At 40.6% G+C, this 21,516-nt stretch overlaps 1 protein-coding gene across 1 annotated transcript in view; it reads left to right on the top strand.

The window, feature by feature from the left end:
- Positions 1 to 2,730: 2,730 nt before the first annotated feature.
- Positions 2,731 to 21,516, top strand: part of msna (moesin a) — an 81,730-nt gene continuing 62,944 nt past the window's right edge. Inside the window, exon 1 of the mRNA XM_041195160.1 lies at positions 2,731 to 3,050. Coding sequence (XP_041051094.1) covers positions 3,039 to 3,050 — 12 coding nt within the window. The 5' untranslated portion in view covers positions 2,731 to 3,038. The remainder of the gene's footprint in view (positions 3,051 to 21,516) is intronic.

Here is a 21,516-nt window from a genome sequence, read left to right as displayed (position 1 = left end):
TTTTTGCAGCTGGTCCAGTACAATTTCTGGTCAATGGTAGTCCCCAGGATGTTGATATGAGAATCCTGTTCATGTGGCTTTAGTATAAAAGTCATCTTTGACTTTGCTATTTGCCATATTTTTTTTTAAGTCAAGGGATGGTTTGGAAAGGCCATTGTTGGAGACCACACATAACTAACTTTGATGTCAGTGCTGAAAGATCAGATCCTCGACAATGGCCCTGAGGCAAATGCACAATTCAGCCATCAGATGCACCCTGAAAGACCACTGGTAAATGGGCGCTTTGATAATCTTCATAATATTGGGGTCGTTTGCTTTAAAAAGTTGTTGGTGACTGTTGTTGTCAGTTGGAAATAAGGCATCAGTTCCAAAATACCATCAGCCAACAACAACAACAATTTGTATTTATACAAAATTGACACCTTGCCACATATGGATACAATAGGGCAGATGACCAAAAGTTTGGTCAAAGAGGTAAGTTTTAAGGCATGCCTTAAAGGAGGAAAGAGAAGTAGAGAGGCGGGGAGGCCTAGGGAGGGACCTAAGAGTTTATGGTCTTGGCAATAGTGGAATGATTAAAATAGGGGATGCACAAGAGGCCAGAATTAGATCTAAATACCTAAGAGGATTGTAGTGCTGCAGGAAGTTACAGAGATAGGGAGGGACATGGCCATGGAGGTGTTTGAGCTGATGTAAATCAGCAATCAAAGGGTGATGGGTGAATGGGACTTGGCGCGATTTAGGATATGGGCAGCAGAGTTTTGGATGGCCTCAAGTTTATGGAGGGTGGAAGATGGGTCAGCCAGTAGTGCGTTGGAATAATCATTCTAGAGGTAACAAAGGGATTGAAGATGGTTTCAGCAGCAGATGAGCTGAGGCGGGGGCGGGGGGTGCAGAATCAGTTATGTAGGAGGAAATAGGCAGTCTTATTGATGGCATGGATATGTGTCAGAAACTCACCTCAGGGTTAAATATGACAGGAAGGTTGAGAGCTTTCTTTTTTAGCCTCAGACAGTTGCCAGGGAGAGGGTGGAGCTGATAGCTAGAGAACAGAATTTGTGATGGAGACCAAAGATAGGGGCCAAGCACCAAGTGAGGCTACTTGAGGGACACCAGGGGTAACAGTGATTCTCTGGCTCTGATTGCATAAATAAGAATGGAACCAGGCAAATGTGCAATCCCAGCTGGATGGTGACAGAGAGGTGTTTGAGGGAGATGTTGTGGTCAACTGTGGCAAAGGCTCCAAACAGCTCAAGAAAAACATTGAGCGATAGTTTATCACTATCACAGTCACATAAGAATTGGGACTTTGATAAGACCTCCCTCTAGAATGACTATTCCAATGCACTGCTGGCTGACCTCCCACTTTGTTTTGGTACCATGGCAAAGATAGAAACCTTATTAGAGGGATTCAAACATGGATTCCTCGAAAGATGGGCATGGATTTCGGAGGCAGCAACATGTTCAAGGTCTTTGGACAAGAAACAGATGTTGGAGATGAGGTTGTGATTTGGAAGGGCAGGTAAGGTTGGCAACTGTGATTAAATGTATTCCTGGAGGTTTCATCACATGGCATGCCCCACAATCCAGCTATCAGTCAGCCAACACATCCATCCCTACGGCACACTTCCTTCCCACGCTAACTGGAAAGCAAAAAGACTCAATACCCAATTGCTTGATGCTTGACTGTCAGCCAAACCACCTTTTTTTCCCCATTTTCAATATTTTTATCTGGGGAAGAGAAATGTTCAAAGAAAATGATGAAAAAATTATGCAAAGAGCAATTTTTTAAATGTCCCAATAATATTTATCCAAGGTTGCACATAGCAGTGGCCTGGAGATTGATCTTCAATTCCTAGAGGTTCCAGGCCTATCCTGGAGGGTTTGGCAACCATACGGACACGGGTTGGTCAAACAGAGAGGTGTTTACTGCAGAGGGACTGTACCTAAGGAAAGAAAAATGTTAACAGTATCAGCTAATTTGGGAGCCAGGAAGGTAAGTTGGGTAATTAATAGTTTAGTCGAACTATGGTCAAGGGAGCAGGCAGAGGGTCTCATGGACAAGATGACTATCTCATGGGAGATAGCCAGCAAAATAATTTAAATTTTGATTAAAATATATGCTACAGAGTAGAAGTGGTTGGTGATACAATGCCTTATCACGATCCCAACACTAACATGACTGTTTCTCAAATTTTGCGTGTGAATCTGATAGTCATAGAATGGTTACATAACAGGAGGCCATTCAGTCCGCCACGTTCATGTCCGATGGTGTCTGGGAAAAAGGTTATAAGCATTTGTGAAGGTCCACAGAGTGAAGGCCATTGGTTCTATTTAATTTGATCCAACCACAGTTCATGGGTGATCATTTTTACATACACCCCAACTGCTAACGCCCAACTTTAAGGAACATGAAGTTCCTTCTCCAAGTCAAAGAAAAAAGTGTAATTGATATTTTTAAAAACTCACATCCCGCTTCTCAAGAAATGCCTTTTAGTTCCCCATTAATGTGTTAATTGATTCAAGGTCAACCATTTTTTATCTGTCTTTAAGATCAGTTTGTCAGTGAAATATAAAGTACGAAAACGTTTCATATATGTGTTAAATGTGCTTTGTCTACTTGTGTACTGAAAAATTGCTATAACCCAGAAGCCTATTTATTACAACGGAGCGAGGCGGGGTCTATTTCCTCATCACTTAAAATGTGAGCGTTTTCCTGGGTGTGGTGTCAGATTCAGACATTGAAGTTCCGTTAGCAGGAAGTTGGGGTTGTGGTTCAATACTAAATACAAGTGGAGACAGTTAGCAGCGTGTAGATAATATAGCTCAAGGCTCCTTTTGCTGTCCATCCGCTTTGAAGAGCGTGTAATTGATCCGTTTGTACTGATTTCCATTCTGAATCGCAGCAGAGCTGCCAGAAGCCGATGGGCAGAAGAAGCATCTGGTTTTAAAACAGAAGCCGGTAATTTGTAGACGGGAAAACTGGTAATTTTAACAACGTTTCAGCTGGAAGTCGAGGACGCTTGCAAGAAAACAAAATGCCGAAAACGGTAAGCAGACCACTAATATCGATTTGCGTTTGCATAAATGTGTTGTAATGTCTGCCTCCTGTACAATTGAACCGTTTATCTTCCTTTGAAAAATGTCAAATTTATAACTGGGTATTTGGAGTAACTTTTGTGTTTTTTTAAAAAAAACTGGTATGGCCTGAGTTTTGCTAATGGTTTTATTACAAGTTTTTTTTTCTCTCGTCTCCTTCCCTCGGTTTCATTGCAAGTTTCTTTTCTCGTCTCCTTCCCTCTTTGCAACTATGTTGAAACTTCAATTTCCGCTCAAGCTCCTCCGGATTATTAAAATAGTTTAAATTGGCTGATCGTGAATAACTCACCAGTTGCCAGCCCTGATCCACTTTGCTCTTTCTGTGATATGCTTCGGAATCGGTAGTGCCACGGTGAATGGCTGGGCTCACTGCCAATCTCGGCCTGCCTTTCAAATGGAGTGCAGCGATGAACTGCCCTGTTACTTTGTAACGAGGTTTTCTACACCCGCTCGACTCTTGACAGTTTTGGAAACGAAACTGCCTCGATTGGTAGCGGTTATTAATTTGCATTGGGTCAAATTCTCTTTGTTACCCACTTAAATCTTTCCTCTTCGTCAAGGAGGGCAACAAGTTTCTTGTTTCAAACGTGCTTCCAGCTATTTGGAAGTACCTTTTTTTATCTTTTAATTACTTTGATATTTGGATGTTGTCCAACTTCTAACGGAACTAAAATGACTCAAAGCTTCCTGCAATGCGTCATGTATGGAATTCTTTCCTAAAAGTAGTCTAGTGGGCAATGGAAGAACCTTATTTGGCAGTTTAGTAGCTGCTTGCGCTGTAAGGCTGCAGCTTGAGGACAATGGCCTGTTTTTATCTGAGTTTAACTCCGCTCAATCATTCACCCTTGCTTGTCACCCCGCCCTCAGCAAGTTAGCTTAGTCAAGTCCTGTTTCAATGCAGCAAAGCAATTTTTCGTGAACCACCCACTCGGATTTTTTTGAGTTGAAACTGGCAACGTGTTGTGCGTTTTGTGAACTTTTGAATTTCCTACTAAATAAGGTCAAGGACAAAACGTTAATTTTGAAGTAATGCAACCTTATAATCTGGCGTCCTTTTCAATTATAGGTGTATATAGTCACCATGATTTCAGTGGCAGAAAAGGCCAATGGAAATTCTCTTGTGGATATTCATGGGCAACTCAAAAGAAGATTAAAAGCAGCAACTTAAACGATTTCCAAGTTTTTTGAAATTTATTTTTCTAGCTGTAAACTTAAAAATCTGGGTGGTGGCAAGGCATAAGGATTGTTACGTAGTTGGAAGTTGGCATGTCTAATTTGTGTTGACTGCTTTTAATATAGAATTGAATTAAAATGCAATGTGTTGAGAAACAATTTTTTCCCTGACTACCCTGAATGGGAATAAAGTTGCAATGCACTGGTTCCTGTTTTAAGAGCAGGCTATTGTGAGCTTTGAGCTTTTGTGCTCCTCCACTTTGGAATTTGTTTGCTATCTCTGTCACTGCCCTGTGCTCTGCTGACATCATTGATTGTTGCTGTAACCCCACATTGTGTTTGGATCCCTTTTTAAGTTAATGGATCCCTTTACAGGATATGTGTTCACAGTGGGTGCAGTTGCATATAGTGTCTGGTGCCTCACCCAAGGGGCAATTCTTGCGCATGTCTTGATGTTGAGCGTCAGCACACGTTTCCAGTGGCTAATATTAGCTAATGTAGCTCCAATGTAAGTATGAAACTGGCTCACTACCAAGTCAGGGTAGTGTATTTATTGAATGAGCCTTCAGAGGAAAGTAGTACAAATTACTCTAGTAAAAATGTTGACTCATGAATAATCATATTATGATTTTAATTGAAGTTCACTTAAGTAATTGCTAAAGTCAGTCAATCCCTAAGTCCCACACCTTTTTAAAAAATTTTCATATGAACAGCCTTGTGCATGAAGGCTTCAGCAACATAGGTGGAGTCCCAATTCCTTTTTTAATGCAAATCCTTGTAAACAGTCACCTATCTCCAAGCTGCCTTACCTCTCAAGTCCATAGCCATCTCCTTGCTTGACTCCAATCTGGTCTCTGTCCTGCCACAGAATCAAAACTGCTCTTTTCAAAGTCATGAATGACCTCCAATATGACAAAGTAAACTGTCCCTTCTCTACTTATCTGCAGCCTTTAACATGGTTGAACTACACCCTCTTCCTCCAACTGGGTGGGACACACTCACTTGGTTTAATTTTTATCTAATTGTAGCCAGAGTATCATTTTGTAATGGCTTCTTTTCCCACATCTACACCATTAGTTTTGCTGTCCCCAAGGATCTATCCTTGGACCCCTTCCAAGTTTTCATCCACATGCTGCCCCCTGGTGACATCTGAAAAAGCATGTATACTGATGTCACCCAGCTGTACTTCACCATCACTTCTTCCACTGTTGCTAAATTATCAGACTGCTTGTCCAATATCTAATACTGGATGAGCAGAAATTTCCTCCAACTAAATATTGGTAAGACTGAAGCCATTGTTTAGAAAAACTCTGTTCTTTAACTACCAATTCAATCCCTCTCCCTGGCAACTGAGGTTGAACCAGACTGTTTGTAATATTGTATTTGACCCTGAGATGAGCTTCCAAACACATCTGTGCTGTTGTAGACTGCCTATGTCTACTGCCACCTGACTCTGCCCCGCCTCAGCTTCTTTGCTGCTGAAACTCTCATCCATGCCTCTGTTACCTCTTGAATATTCCAACGCACTCTTGACCAACTTTGCACATTCTATCTTCTGTCACCCTGAGATCAACAGAAACTATGAGATAAAAACAAAAAAACTGCGGATGCTGGAAATCCAACACAAAAACAGAATTACCTGGAAAAACTCAGCAGGTCTGGCAGCATCGGCGGAGAAGAAAAGAGTTGACGTTTCGAGTCCTCATGACCCTTCGACAGAACTTGAGTTCGAGTCCAAGAAAGAGTTGAAATATAAGCTGGTTTAAGGTGTGTGTGTGTGTGGGGGGCGGAGAGATAGACAGAGAGGTGGAGGGGGGGGGGTGTGGTTGTAGGGACAAATAAGCAGTGATAGAAGCAGATCATCAAAAGATGTCAATGACAATAGTACAATAGAACACATAGGTGTTAAAGTTAAAGTTGGTGATATTATCTAAACGAATGTGCTAATTAAGAATGGATGGTAGGGCACTCAAGGTATAGCTCAATGGGGTTTTTTTTTTTTATAATGGAAATAGGTGGGAAAAGGAAAATCTTTATAATTTATTAGGAAAAAAAAAGGAAGGGGGAAACAGAAAGGGGGTGGGGATGGGGGAGGGAGCTGACGACCTAAAGTTGTTGAATTCAATATTCAGTCCGGAAGGCTGTAAAGTCCCTAGTCGGAAGATGAGGTGTTGTTCCTCCAGTTTGCGTTGGGCTTCACTGGAACAATGCAGCAAGCCAAAGACAGACATGTGGGCAAGAGAGCAGGGTGGAGTGTTAAAATGGCAAGCGACAGGGAGGTTTGGGTCATTCTTGCGGACAGACCGCAGGTGTTCTGCAAAGCGGTCGCCCAGTTTACGTTTGGTCTCTCCAATGTAGAGGAGACCACATTGGGAGCAACGAATGCAGTAGACTAAGTTGGGGGAGATGCAAGTGAAATGCTGCTTCTCTTGAAAGGAGTGTTTGGGTCCTTGGACGGTGAGGAGAGAGGGAGTGAAGGGGCAGGTGTTGCATCTTTTGCGTGGGCATGGAGTTGTGCCATAGGAGGGAGTTGAGGAGTAGGGGGTGATGGAGGAGTGGACCAGGGTGTCCCGGAGGGAGCGATCCCTACGGAATGCCGATAAGGGGGGTGAAGGGAAGATGTGTTTGGTGGTGGCATCATGCTGGAGTTGGCGGAAATGGCGGAGGATGATCCTTTGAATGCGGAGGCTGGTGGGGTGATAAGTGAGGACAAGGGGGACCCTATCATGTTTCTGGGAGGGAGGAGAAGGAGTGAGGGCGGATGCGCAGGAGATCCGCCCTCCCAGAAACATGATAGGGTCCCCCTTGTCCTCACTTATCACCCCACCAGCCTCCGCATTCAAAGGATCATCCTCCACCATTTCCGCCAACTCCAGCATGATGCCACCACCAAACACATCTTCCCTTCACCCCCCTTATCGGCATTCCGTAGGGATCGCTCCCTCCGGGACACCCTGGTCCACTCCTCCATCACCCCCTACTCCTCAACCCCCTCCTATGGCACAACTCCATGCCCACGCAAAAGATGCAACACCTGCCCCTTCACTTCCTCTCTCCTCACCGTCCAAGGACCCAAACACTCCTTTCAAGTGAAGCAGCATTTCACTTGCATTTCCCCCAACTTAGTCTACTGCATTCGTTGCTCCCAATGTGGTCTCCTCTACATTGGAGAGACCAAACGTAAACTGGGCGACCGCTTTGCAGAACACCTGCGGTCTGTCCGCAAGAATGACCCAAACCTTCCTGTCGCTTGCCATTTTAACACTCCACCTTGCTCTCTTGCCCACATGTCTGTCCTTGGCTTGCTGCATTGTTCCAGTGAAGCCCAACGCAAACTGGAGGAACAACACCTCATCTTCCGACTAGGGACTTTACAGTCTTCCGGACTGAATATTGAATTCAACAACTTTAGGTCGTCAGCTCCCTCCCCCATCCCCACCCCCTTTCTGTTTCCCCCTTCCTTTTTTTCCAATAAATTATAAAGATTTTTCCTTTTCCCACCTATTTCCATTATAAAAAAAAAAAAACCCCATTGAGCTATACCTTGAGTGCCCTACCATCCATTCTTAATTAGCACATTCGTTTAGATAATATCACCAACTTTAACTTTAACACCTATGTGTTCTATTGTACTATTGTCATTGACATCTTTTGATGATCTGCTTCTATCACTGCTTATTTGTCCCTACAACCACACCCCCCCCCCCCCTCCACCTCTCTGTCTCTCTATCTCTCCGCCCCCCACACACACACCTTAAACCAGCTTATATTTCAACTCTTTCTTGGACTCGAACTCAAGTTCTGTCGAAGGGTCATGAGGACTCGAAACGTCAACTCTTTTCTTCTCCGCCGATGCTGCCAGACCTGCTGAGTTTTTCCAGGTAATTCTGTTTTTGTCAACAGAAACTATGTTGTGTGTGTTCTTGTGCCAAGTCCTGGTCCTGAATGATCTCTGTACTAGCTGACCTCTGGCTACTAATCAGACACACTTCCTTTTTTTTTTCTTCCATATATTAAAATTCTCATCCTTTCTTTCAAATCCCTCGAAGGCCTCACTCTTATCTCTGTAATGTCCTTCAGCTCCATAATCCTCTGATACCTGCGCTCATTTAATTCTGGCCCCTTGAACATCCTTGATTTGCATTGCTCCACCAATGGCAGTCATGTCTTCAGCTACCTAGGCCCTAAGTTCTTGAATTCCCACCCTGAAATTTCTCTACCCTTTCTACCCCTCTTTCTTCCTTTCATAAGGTACTCATTAAAACCTAAGTTTTTGGCCAATTGCACTAATATTGCCTTTTATGTTGGTGTAAAATGTTGCTTCATAATACTCCTGTGAAGTGCTTTGGGGCATTTTATTAAAGTCAAAAGCTCTGTATAAATACAAGCTGATCTAGTGTGGTGATGGGCTGAGAAGGTGACTGTTCTCCTGTGAGATAGAGGAAAGGAGGAGAATAATCAAATGGAACTCTTGCTTGCTCAATTGTTTTCATCATGAATGTGGGGGAAGAACATTTGTATCCACTTACTCCCTCTACTCCCACCAGCCTCTTTATATAGAAAACTCATGGAACATGCAGTATTTTGTAACCTTGTAGCTGTAGCATCCATTTGGGACAAAACATTTTCAAATGGTCTATTTTCTCTGCCAAACTGAAATTTGGGGAGAAAAAAACTGCAGATGTGAGACATGCACAAACTTGAAATACTTAGTCTTCCCCTACTGGCCCTCCACTCCCAACAACTTGTTGGCTGGGTTCTATATTTAGCATGTAAATGATGAGTTTTGTATCTGTGATACATCCAAATATAAAAACAGAACTAAAGAATTGTTCCTATATTTTTTTAAAATATGATTTTGGATGTATTCCATTTTAAACTGCTGAGCAATCCATTTTGAGAGTTTTTTTTTCCCTCAACAATAGTCTGTTCCTGAAAGTTCTGGTTCCTTTTTATTAGGTTGCTTTTCCAGATGTGCTAGTTGCCATTGCACCATGTTTGAGCCTAGACACCTGAAGGGCCCAATTTTAACTGTGAATGGATTTTGAGAGGGTTGAAATTGAGCCTGTGGTGACAGTGGTGTTTTTTAAACGTGGGAGGAAAAGTTACTAACTAGATGTTGCTTTGGTCTGAAGTTTATATTTGTGCACTTCCTAGGAGAGATTTCTGGGTGGTAATTGGGTGCAAACCTTGCCTGTGTTGCCATCAGTGGCTCAGATGTTGAGCCAATTTTTAATACTTGTCTTTGCTGACGTGAAACCGGCTTGCTCAACAAAGACTAAGTATCAAACTTGAGAGTTTCATAATGCTGCCTTTGCTATTCAAGTTAGTTATTGGGGAAAGTTGTGCTGAGGTCTCTTACAATTTAAATCCTGAAAACAAGTCATGAATAGTCAATTGATAAGAGGACCAGTTCTTTGAAGATGTAACATCCTGTGGATAAAGGAGAACTGGTGGATGCACTGTACTTAGATTTTCATAAGGTATTTGATAAGGTTAATGTGGAAAATGAAAGCTCATGGTGTGGAGGTAACATATTAACATGGATAGATCGGCTGGCTAACAGCAAACAATAGGCATAAATGGGTCGTTTTTTGGTTTACAAGATGTAACAAGTGGTGTGCCACAGGGATCAGTGCTGGGGCCTCAACTTTTACAATTTATATCAATGATTTTAGTTTATTCTTTCATGGGATGTGGTCATCACTGGCAAAGCCAGCATTTGTTGCTCATCCATTATTGCCCTCAACCTGAGGTCTCACTAGGCAATTTTGGAGTCAAAGACATTGCTGTGGGTCTAGAGTCACATGTAGCCCAGATGGCAGATTTCGTTTTCTAACTAGGTGAACTTGAGATTTTTATTCCAATCAATGATAGTTTCATGGTTGCGATTACTGAGACTAATTTTAAATTCCAGATTTTATTAATTTAAATTCCACTAGTTGCTGTGTGGAATTTGACCCATGCTCTGAAAGAATTAGCCTGGGCTTCTGAATTACTAGTCCAGTGACATTACCACTGCCACCATCGTCCCTCTTCCCACCCCCACCCCACCCCACCACTTGATTTGGATGAAGAGACCTAACATATGATTGTTAAATTTGCTGATGACACAAAGTTAGGAAAGTAAGTTGTGAAGAGGACACAAGGGGGCTACAAAGGGATATATATTAGGTGAGTGGGCAAAGATCTGGCAAATGGAGTATAATGTGGGAAAATGTGAAATTGTCCATTTTGGCAGGAAGGATGAAAAAGATGCATATTAATGTAATAGATTGCAGAGGGATCTGGGTGTCCTAGCGCATGAATTGAGAGGTTAATATGCAGGTACAGCAAGTAATTAGCGAAGCTAATAGAATGTTATTGTTTATTGAGGGAATTGAATAAAAGAATAGGAAGGTTATGCTTCAGTTATATAGGAAATTGGTGAGACCACATCTAGAGTACTGTGTACATTATTGATGTCTCTTTATTTAAGGATGTAAATGCTTTGGGAGCAGTCCAGAGAAGGTTTACTAGATTAATACTTGGAATGGGCAGGTTGCTTTATGAGAAAAGGCTGGACAAGCTAGGCTTGTATTCACTGGAGTTTAGAGTAAAAGATGACTTAATTGAAGCCTTTCAGAGATCCTGATGGGTATTGATAGGGTGAATGTGGAGAGGATGTTTCCTCTTGAGAGTATCTAGAACCGAGGGGCCACCCATTTAAGACATAAGGAATTTTTTTTTCCTGAGGGTTATGAGACTTTAGAATTCTCTTCCTCGAAAGGTGGTGGAAGCAGTCTTTGACTATTTTTAAGGTGCAGTTAGATAGATTCTTGATAAGCAAGGGGCTGATAGGTTATCGGTGTTGGTGGGAACGTGGGGTTGAGGTTAAAATCTGATCAGCCATAGCCTCATTGAATGGAATAGCTGGCTCAAAGGGCTGGGTGGCCTACTGCTGCTCCTAATGCCATGGTCATACAAACATATGAATTGTGAAGCAGAACATCATCCATATGAATAAAGACAGGTGTTTTATATCAAGAAATACAAGTAGCAGACAAGTCAAACTGTGTGACGTGAACAAAAGTTCTATTTGTTGTTTCCTCGGGGAACTTTGCAGGTTGTGAAGTTGTCAAGTGTCAGTTTATCACTTGGCTTTTCAATGTTTTGCACCTATTAAAAAGGTATAAAACAGTGTGGCATCCTATTCTAGGTAGATGTAGTGCTTAAATATTACATCACGGCACATTTCCCAAATATTCCGCAGTTTCCATGTATTCTGCAGAAATTGTATTAAAATTGCTTGTTGGTATCTGCAGTGGGCTTCTTCATTCGGATTTTAGCTTCCTGCTTTTAATAAGTGTCAAATGGATAATACTTTGCTTTCCTGAGAGAGATATGCTTGAAAAATTATTCTTTGTCAGCCTGCCAGTATTAATCATGGAAGTGTTTTTGCAGAAAATATCTCTGTTTGGTATTTTTTTGCTGTCACGCACCTTGTTTGACTTCTAACAGGAAACAGTTTACAAACACAAAGTAAAATACTGATTTCTATTTCCCTTCACTTATTTGATCAAGCATCTACTAAAACCCACATCTACTTCATTATCAACTATCTCCAGCCCCAACTTATTCCAGGTGGATTCCAATTGAAATTTCACCTTTCATGTTTCGGATCTGTTGACGATTATGGATGAGTTTGAAATATTCAGGATTCCACAAACCGCTGTTCTTGCTGCATCCTAAGATTTACTCGCACTGCCGTGTGCATATTTTTGACCCCTCCCTTAAGCAGCATTGACGACTCTGACTTTAAACCTGTCCTGGTCCATAGTTTCATTTCATCCTTTGCCTCATTTGGTGCTTTAACAAATATTTTCTCACTTGTAAATGCGAAGTGTCGCAAGCTTCACCAACAACCCTCCGGGCCGTCCTTCCCTCCAATCCCGTTCCTTCAAATCTTGCCCTTTTGCTGTGCATTTGTGATACCCTTCACTCTCTGACTGTGAAAGATCTGTCCTTGGCAAATGCCTCCACTTCATCCCTTTACCTCAATGAATTTTGGACTTGATGGTTGACCCACTCTCAGTCTGTTCCTGCTCCACTGAACTTACTACTTCTTATCTTAACATTTTTTTTTTAAAAATCCTCCTTTTCCACTCTCTTCCTACCTGCATCTGTGACTTTTCCAATGCCCTACTGCACTTTAACAGTTTCCTGTCCCTGATCATCTTCTCTTCACATGGATGTCCAATCTCTCTGTACCTCCATCCCTAGGCAGGACAGCCTAAGAGTTCTCTGCTTATTCCTTGAATGGAGGCCCAGCCAGTGCCTATCCACTGCCTGGCAAAATTTGTTCTTGCTTTGGACAACTTCTCCTTCAACTCTACTCACTTCCTCCAAATAAAAGGTGTTGCTACATCTGGTTTTTTTTTGTGTGAAATATGTGGAACACTCACTGTCAGTCCTGCCCATGTCTTTTTCCTTGAACACAAATGGTAGTTATGAGGATTAAAATTTTACTTACTACTTGGTAGTGAGGCTAGTTCAGAAATTAATGCCTTTAGTTGTCATACAAAGGTCTGAAGTTTGCTGAGGTGACCCTGAATGATGTAGGTTAAAGATTAAAAACAAATAAATTGTTAACCTTGGACAACAGGTCAGGGTACACGTTTCAGTTATTGAGGATAGCTTTGGCAACTGAAATATCCTAACAGCATTGGTACAACTTTCTCAAGGCTATAAAATCTATGGGTACTGGTCACATTGGCTGAGAAGCTCACTCCATGTGTAAACCTTGATAGACTATGCAAAGAACCTTCCATTGAAGCCCAACTATATCCTTGACTGAAATCCAAATGGCAACACAAACAAAATACTGCAGATGCTAGAAACCCGAAATAAAAACCAAAAAATGCTGTGAGTACTCAACAAGCCCGGCAGCATCTGTGGCGAGAGGAACAGTGTTAATGTTTCAGGTTAATAACCTTTCAGCTGAACTGGGAAAATATAGAAATGCAGTTGGTTTTAAAAGTGCTCATTGACTTGAAGGGGAACTTGCAGATGATAGTCCCATGAGTCTGCTGCCCTTGTTCTTTTAGACTGTAGGGGTTGTGTTTGGAAGGTACCACGAAAGGAGCATGGTGAGTTGCTGCAGTGCATCTGTACATGGTACACACTGCCACTGTGTTGGGGGTGGAGGGAGTGGATGTTGAAGGTGGTGGTTGGGATGTCAATAAAGCAGTCTGCTTTATCCTGGATGGTGTTGAGCTGCACTCACCAGGCAAGTTGGGAGTATTCCATCACACTCCAGATTTGTGCCTTGTAGATAGTGGACAGGCTTTGGGGAGTCAGGAGGTGAGTTACTCACTGGAGAGTTCCCAGCCTCTGACTTGCTCTTGTAGCCACAGTATTTGCATAGCTAGTCCATTTCAGTTTCTGTCAATGGTAACTCCAGGATGTCAGTGGGGCTACGGCAGTGATAATGCCATTGCATGCCATGGGTTAGATTCTCTTGTTGGAGATGGTCATTCCCATCCTCTGACCTACTGTTGCCACAGTATTTATATGGCTGGGTCGGTGCAACTCCAAGATGTTGCTTTATGCTTTTGTTTTTCTACACCTGTCCTAAAAATTGGTGTAAGGCTAAAATAACCCAGCTTGTGGACACTATATATCTGGTCATTGTATTGGCATTTGAGCATATTTAGTTGGGAACGTATTTTCTTTTGTTGGCTTAACCAGCTCAAACTGCTGCGGACGTTATTGTTTAGTTCCCAGTTGCATCTCAATACCAGCCTATACTTTGAGAATAGGCCAATGTTGTGCAGGTTATTGTAAAGCAGGGCTTTTCTTGCTTTGTCCAATTACACTGGAAATACACAGCACTGCTTTCAAGTCTGTTTGTGGAATTTTATTTTTTCCTTCGTTTTTAAATACTTTGATATTACACTCTTTGTTTAGTCATAGACGCGTAGAGATCTACAAGACAGAAAAAGGCCCTTTGGCCCATCAAGTCAGTGCAGGTCAAACAAGTACCTAACTATTCTAATCCCATTTTCCAGCATTAGGCCCGTTGCATTGTATGCCATGGCATCGCAAGTGCACATCCGAATACTTCTTCAATGTTATGAGGGTTTCTGCCTCTTCCACCCTTTCAGGCAGTGAGCTCCAGATTCCCACCACCCTCTGGTTGAAAAAATTCTTCCTCACATCCCCTCTAAACCTCCCTGCCCCTTACCTTAAATCTTGCCAAGTCTAGCAAATATTTTGCAAGTGCGGTTCTTCAGAGGTACAGAGAACTTAATTTTTCTTTTCAAAACAAAAAGCATTGTGTAAAGGGAACGAAAATTTTTAGGTTTTTTTTGGGGGGAGGAGGAAAAGTCTGTCTTGCCTTGAAAAGGTCCTCACTTCAAACTTTCGACATGAGTTGCTATTACTAGTTTTTAACTTTGCCAAAAGAAAGTTTGGTAGATATTTTCATGTTTCTCCATATGGGCTTAAGATTAAGCTGATTAATTGAGTAACTTGGTATGAAGCTTCCAAAACTGTGTCATTAATTTTTAGTCTGTTGACAGGCACTTTTATTTAAATGGTCACAGAGCTGGAAATTACATGCACAGGCATACTGTTCTAAGCCATCAAGTTTGAGTGCTAACACTGACCATGTACAAGTAGCTGGTGGTACCCCAAAGTAAACTTGCATTTTCTGAGGCTAGTAGCAAAGGAAATAAGATAACGCAGTAAACTATATCTTAATGGATGACTTTGAACCTGACAACTTAAATTGGGACCTCCACCAGCTTTGAGGCTTGCAGGTCAGGAATCAGCAGTCCTCGTGCCCCACTAAATCCAAACAAAAACAATTTTTCAATTGCACTCAATACTAGTAGAATGGATATTAATTGAGAATCTTGATTTTTATTTCCTCTCCCAAACCAACCAAAACCCACATATCTCACCTGCTGGGATAAAGTAATGTTACACATCCTAGATTAAGCGTGCTGACCAGAAACTTGCTGAGCCATCTTGAAAGCTTGCACTCAGCATTAATGGAAAACAATAAAACCTTTTTCATTGAGGTCAGCTTTGTTGGATCAAACAAACTGCTTTTTCTTTTGAATGCCTTGCTTAATAGAAACCAGCACTTTAATTGAGTTCTATCATGGATTTGTAGGGGTTGCAAAGACTTAAGTGACAGGTTTGTTGGCATGCTGATAGTCTTGGTACTGGAGAAAATTAATAAGCAGAGTTTAAAAAGCTGGGCCAACTGGATGAAGAAAGCTGTGGGTAGCAATGTATTCTTGACGAGCCAAAATTCTGAATTGTAGCCTCAAGAGGCAACAGGGCTACTATTTTAAAACTTGTGGTTTGGCATCAACTTCTTAAATTATAAGAAAAGTACCTCATGATGAATGCAAATTACGGATATTGTTTCTAAAATGAAGTGCAATTTAAGTCATTTGTAACCTGTTTGTTCTGGGCATATATTCATTATTTGATAGGAGTATGTAATTGGGTGAATTTTCAATTGTACTTATGATTTGACCTTGAACAAAGTAGCACAGAGACACATTTTAGTGAACAATTTAGTGCATGCTTTTTACTCTGCATCTGATGGTGCTATATCTTGCCACTGTTCCTTTAGTGACTAAGTGTCCTATTCCATAGTACAATACTTCTCAGATCAAACTTATTATTTAAGGGAAAAAATACAGTTAAAATGTGACTTTTCCTAGCTTCTGACCACATGTGCCTTGCAGCTTAAAATGTGAAGCTCTGGGAGATCAGCAAATTGATTAATATAATGTCCCAAAGTTGCATCATACTTGCCTCATTTAGTCCATACTGAACACAGTTTTGATCCATCTTTGAGAGAGTTCCTGCTCTTTTCTTTCCTCAGCAAATCTTTTTGTTTGTTTTCTAAATGAAGCTTGGATTTAATTTGTACTCGCATGACGACCATGTGGAACAGAAGGTCCAAACAGAAAGAGGGACTTTCAGCAAATTCAAAATGGAGCTAGGAGATTATTAAAGACTTGAAGTATCTCAAAGGCCAAGATACTAAACCAGAGACAAGGTCTGAAATGAGGAAATAAACTGATCCTGTTCAAAATTGAAAGGAGGGGTAGGGGCTTGTAGTTCTATTGCACCTTTCACATTGGTTGTGCACATAACTGGGATATTCAAACAATGAATTTTTGAGGTTTGGTCACTGCTATGTAGGACAAATGCACTCAAAACAAGATCCCAAGAATACCCCAGTTGATTTTTTTTTTGTTGGTTGTGAGATAAATGTTTGTAAGATAAATGTTTGTAAAGAAAATTCCATCTCTCTTCCCATCCCCACAACCCACCCACCTGTGGGTCTTAAATACCATGGAATCTTTTACTTGCATCTGAATAGATGGATAGGGTCTTGGTTTGATGTATCATCTGTGAGGCAGTGTTGTATTCCTTCAATAGTGCCTTCAAGTTTGTCTAGACTTTGTGCGCAAGTGTTAGAATGGAACTTGAACTCATTACTTCCTGATTCCAATCTTAGTCCTAAATGCATTGAGAGGCGGCAGGTACACTGGTCAAAAAGCTAACTCCTGTGCTGTAACCATTGATTGTTTGAGGCTGCAACCAATGAGACCAGATTACACTAGTGACCTTGAAAGATGGAGAAATGCAACAAAAACCTATAACCTAAATCTTTTTGTAGTTCTACATTTGTCTTACTAATGTAAAAGTCCTTGAAGTTATAGAGAGCAAATTGAGACCTGGGCTTATCTCGTGTGGAGAAAAACACTGGCGCAAACTTGGTAGACTGAATAACATTGATTTTCTTAACATTACGGAAAGGAAATTGGCTAGTTGAGCAGAAAAATCACAACATTGGTCTATCCTCCTAACAATAACCCTAATCTCATGTCTACCTTTTTTCCTTTGGCTACCTGGCATCTGCTTTACTGTTCATTTTCTGTTGAGGGTAAGGCAGAAATTTGCAAACAATACAGTTTTTGTTTTTACTTAGCAAAAAAATGTGTTGCTTGGTTTGGAAGCTTTATCTACAATATAAGCTGCTAGTGCTGATGGATCTTTGATTTGAGATGTGGTGTTATTTGAATAATTTCACTTGTTGGTCCTTCAAGATCTTGCCGAAGCTTTTGCATCCCTTCTCTGAATATGAAAACAGCAAAGCCCAATATGCGGGGCACCACCAAAGTTGAAAAGAATTGAAGTAATATAAATCAAAAACTAATGATTTGATAACTGCAGACTCTGAGGAAGGAAAGGAATTCTGTATTTGAGTCTAGGGTGGGTGGAAGAAGAGGGGGGGGTGGTGGAAGAGAACTGTGTAATGAGTTAATTTTATTTTAAATCTTGGACATTGGGTGAAAGATGGCTGTATATTTTGGGAGGAAGGAAATAGATGAAGAATTCTATATCAATTAGTATATGGCAACTGGTTACTGAACTCAATTTTAACTTTTAATGCACAGTAGTGCATATTTTCACAAGTGGTTTATTATCTTTTTGGCTTATGAGAATTTCAAGCAATTGCTCTTCCATTTAAGAAGGTTTATCTACAATGTAAGCAGCTAGTGCTGATGGATCTTTTGATTTGAGAAGTAAAATGCTAACTTGGATTTTATTATGGGGCCCATGCAAATGCTGATTAAAATCTTGGTTGGGGAGAGGGTGAAGCTGGTGTCTTAGCCGATACAATCTTTTGGAAGTTGCTTAAACGAAACAATGCTATTGTTGCAAAAAACATTTGGTTATGCCAGGAATAATGCACCAGTAATACAGAACTTTGACGAAAGTACAGGGGCTCTCTGTAACCAATAGTGCTAAGCAGATTACTTGTCATAATGAGGTGATTCCTAGATAGTTAATTGTAAATGAACATTCTGTTTACTTGGCTGAACAAAGATACTTGATAAAATCATGGACATCTCATACAGTTTACCATGACTTTGAAACTTCAAATGGTGCAGAAGCAAAGTGCATTATATGAAACTTTTTTAAAAAAAAAGCTTGGTTTGGACCAGATACTTGTGGGATTTTCCAGACCTCCTGTGGGAAATTTGGCAGCCCAGCCAAAAGTCCATTGACTTTCAGCAGGATCGGTCAATCCTGGTGGTGGTTGGGGCCAGATAATCCCACTTTTGGTGTAAACCTGCTTGTTCAGAAGTGATGTAATCTTTCGGAACCACAATTGCTGCAGAATGTTTGGTGATGTGAAGCTGATCTTTGCCTCGAAATGAGTTCAAGACCATTTTTAAAAAAACTACTTTCTCTTGCTCTAAAAATTACAGCAATGGTAGATTAAAGCTGCAAAATAACTTTTTAAAAAGTACTGTACAAATGTGAAAATTCCCAAGCTGCTTAATTCAAATACTTGGTTTAAGCCCTCTTTAAATAGCATTATGTGAGCTGGAGACATTTTAATGTTTAATCCATTTTCTGAGATCAATTTAAGGTATATTTTGAGATTTTTAATGATTTTCTTTGAAAATTAGAGTTTCATACAAAAGTCCAGAACAGAATGTAAGTGATAACTCATTACCTTGTCTTTTTCCTTGGTGGTGTCCTTCATTTTGGTTTTTTAAGAGCGAAAGATTTTTAACAAAACTGAAAAGGAATGTATTTTTTCTCCGCAAATACTGTAGAATTGAAATTGGGGCCAGCAGATACACTAATCTGAGTAATGGAACTGTCGGCAATCTCCCCTGTTTTGCAGAGACTTAGTATCTTTGCCATCATAAAGGCCACTGCTAGACATTCAGTTTCCACACCTGCTCCCAAAACCCATCAAGCGCACCTTTTGTTAGCTTCAGACTCCAGTATTGGCAGCCTCCTGTCTTCCATCCTCCCTAAACTTCAGTTTGACCAAAACTCTACTACTTGTATTCTATCCTACACCAAGCCCTGTTCACCATCATCAAAGCACTAGAATGAATGCTCGTGATGCAGTATCCATGTATTAGTTACGTTGTGCAAGGCCAGTGCTAGTAGCATGTTTCCAATACCACTGTACCTGTATCAGACTGCAATCATGGGAATCTCATCACCTCTGTTACAAACTATTGTGTCTTGAATATAGATTCCTTCATTGCTGGGTCAAATCTTGGAGCTCCCTACTAACTGCTGTGGGAGTAACTTCACTTCCAAGTGGTTGCTCTGCCCCACCCTTTGCAAAGGCAATTGGAGTGTACAAGGAATTCTGGTAACAGTGACACCCACATCCTGCGAATGAATGGAAAAAAAATCCAAATCTATCTCTACTGATATTTCCTAATATTTCTTTAAAAGGGAAATATGCATTAGGAAAATTAACTTTCAAACCAGAGCTGGCTTTATGACCTGTGCATTGGGACCAGCAGTAATAGAACTAGTTTTGTAGTTTTAGCCACAAAGTAATGGTAATAGGTGCTGTTGACCCTCGGCTCTCTGCCAAAATGGAAGTGATCTTCATCTGCAATACAAATATTTTGCATTTACCATTATTTGAAGGTTAAGGATGTTTCTTGAAATTTATAGCATGCTCCGTGTTCAAATTGCACAACTTGAGTTATTACAGTAAAGATATAATTTCCTTAATCTAAAGGTGGTACAGAACAAAGGTTTCATTTTTGCTGAAGGTGAGATGATTGTCATGCTGAAGAAAATTGACCTTGTGTTTCATCTTGTATCTGTTCTGGAAAAGTGGAAATCTTGGCTTGAGGCCTACATGTTTTCTTCCCTGTTGCTAATAGAAAAAGTGACATCCCCTTTGCGATTATCCTGTCTCAAAATAACTTGGATTTCTAGCATGCACGTGTACTTATGTCTTTGCTCTCTTCCTTTCCTGCTCTGCACATGTTCTGTGTTTTCTAATTCTTCTTTGGAAGTAGCCTGTGTCATCTGCATATATCTTAAACTTTACTTCTTAGTACTTCCTACCAAATTGCTTGACAGTACACTTGCTGTACAAGTAGATGACTCAGCATAACTGTAAAACTGAGGTCAGCAGACGTTTATTGCATTTTTATGAGGCCAGTATAGCATTTGCTACTGAGATTAGATGTTGGTCCTTAGCACTTCAAGCACAATGGGGGATGTTTGTTTTACAGAAGAGGGTGGGAAAGGTGCAAACTGGCAAAGTGCAGTAATTCTGATAAGCTTGCATTCTTTCCACATTATTTAAGTGAGGAAAACCAGCCAATCTGATATTTCTATGTATAAAATCCTGTATCTGTTGTGGTATATTCAAGAACTACATTTCACAAAGAATGACTTATGTTGGTAAGGTAAATTTTTGTAGGAACTTAAAATAATTGGAATTTAAAAGCTGTTTTGGTGTTACCAGGAATAGCATGTATGTTGAATGTGTCACCTTCATTTTTGTGCTCAGGTGAATCACAAAGTACATAACTAAATATACTGCCCCATCAAATCTGGATTGTACCTGTGAGCATTTTGTGCTGCTGAACAGTAGAAATAATGATGACTACAAATGTCACTGGTAATGGGAACAAATTTGAAAGGATGAATCAGGATTACTGCTAAAGTATGTTACACAACATTCAAAACTTTTTTTAATTGAGCATCCAATCTTAAAATCCAGGGCCAAAAGAGTAAGACTACAAAATAAATTAGTTTAAAGGCTATCAAACTTGTTTTGAAAGCTTGTAGATTGGAGATGGGTTATGTTTATTCGCCTTATACTTTTGTTACCTTTCTATGGGGGGGAAGAGGGGAAAATGACTGCCTGCATCAGCATAAATGAAATTATTTTTTTCTAATCAGGGTAGTAATATGTACAGCATGTGACTTTTTTGCTCTGTTTTGCCTATCCCTCAAGATATCTACTCCTGTTAGCGTACAAATTTTTTGGGTATCTTTGCTAAGAGTAATCATAAGATCCTAAGCCTTACGAAGGCTAATGGGATGCTATCCTTTATTATGAGAGGGATTGAACATAAAAGTAAGGATGTTATGCTTCAATTATGCAGGGCATTGGTGAGACCGCACCTTGAATACTGTGTGCAGTTTTGATTTCCTTATTTGAGTAAGGTGGTGGAGGCAGGGTTATTGAATATTTCTAAGGCAGAGATAGATAAATGATTCCCTTGCCTAACCAGAATCTAAAGGTTTAAAAACAAAAAACTGCGGATGCTGGAAATCCAAACAAAAACAGAGTTACCTGGAAAAACTCAGCAGGTCTGGCAGCATCGACAGAGAAGAAAAGAGTTGACATTTCGAGTTCTCATGACCCTTCAGCAGAAC

This window comes from Carcharodon carcharias, chromosome 9 (genome assembly GCF_017639515.1).
Source record: "Carcharodon carcharias isolate sCarCar2 chromosome 9, sCarCar2.pri, whole genome shotgun sequence".
Taxonomy (NCBI): domain Eukaryota; kingdom Metazoa; phylum Chordata; class Chondrichthyes; order Lamniformes; family Lamnidae; genus Carcharodon; species Carcharodon carcharias.
Note: the sequence above shows the minus strand (reverse complement) of the source record. Positions and strands in the feature narration are given on the sequence as shown.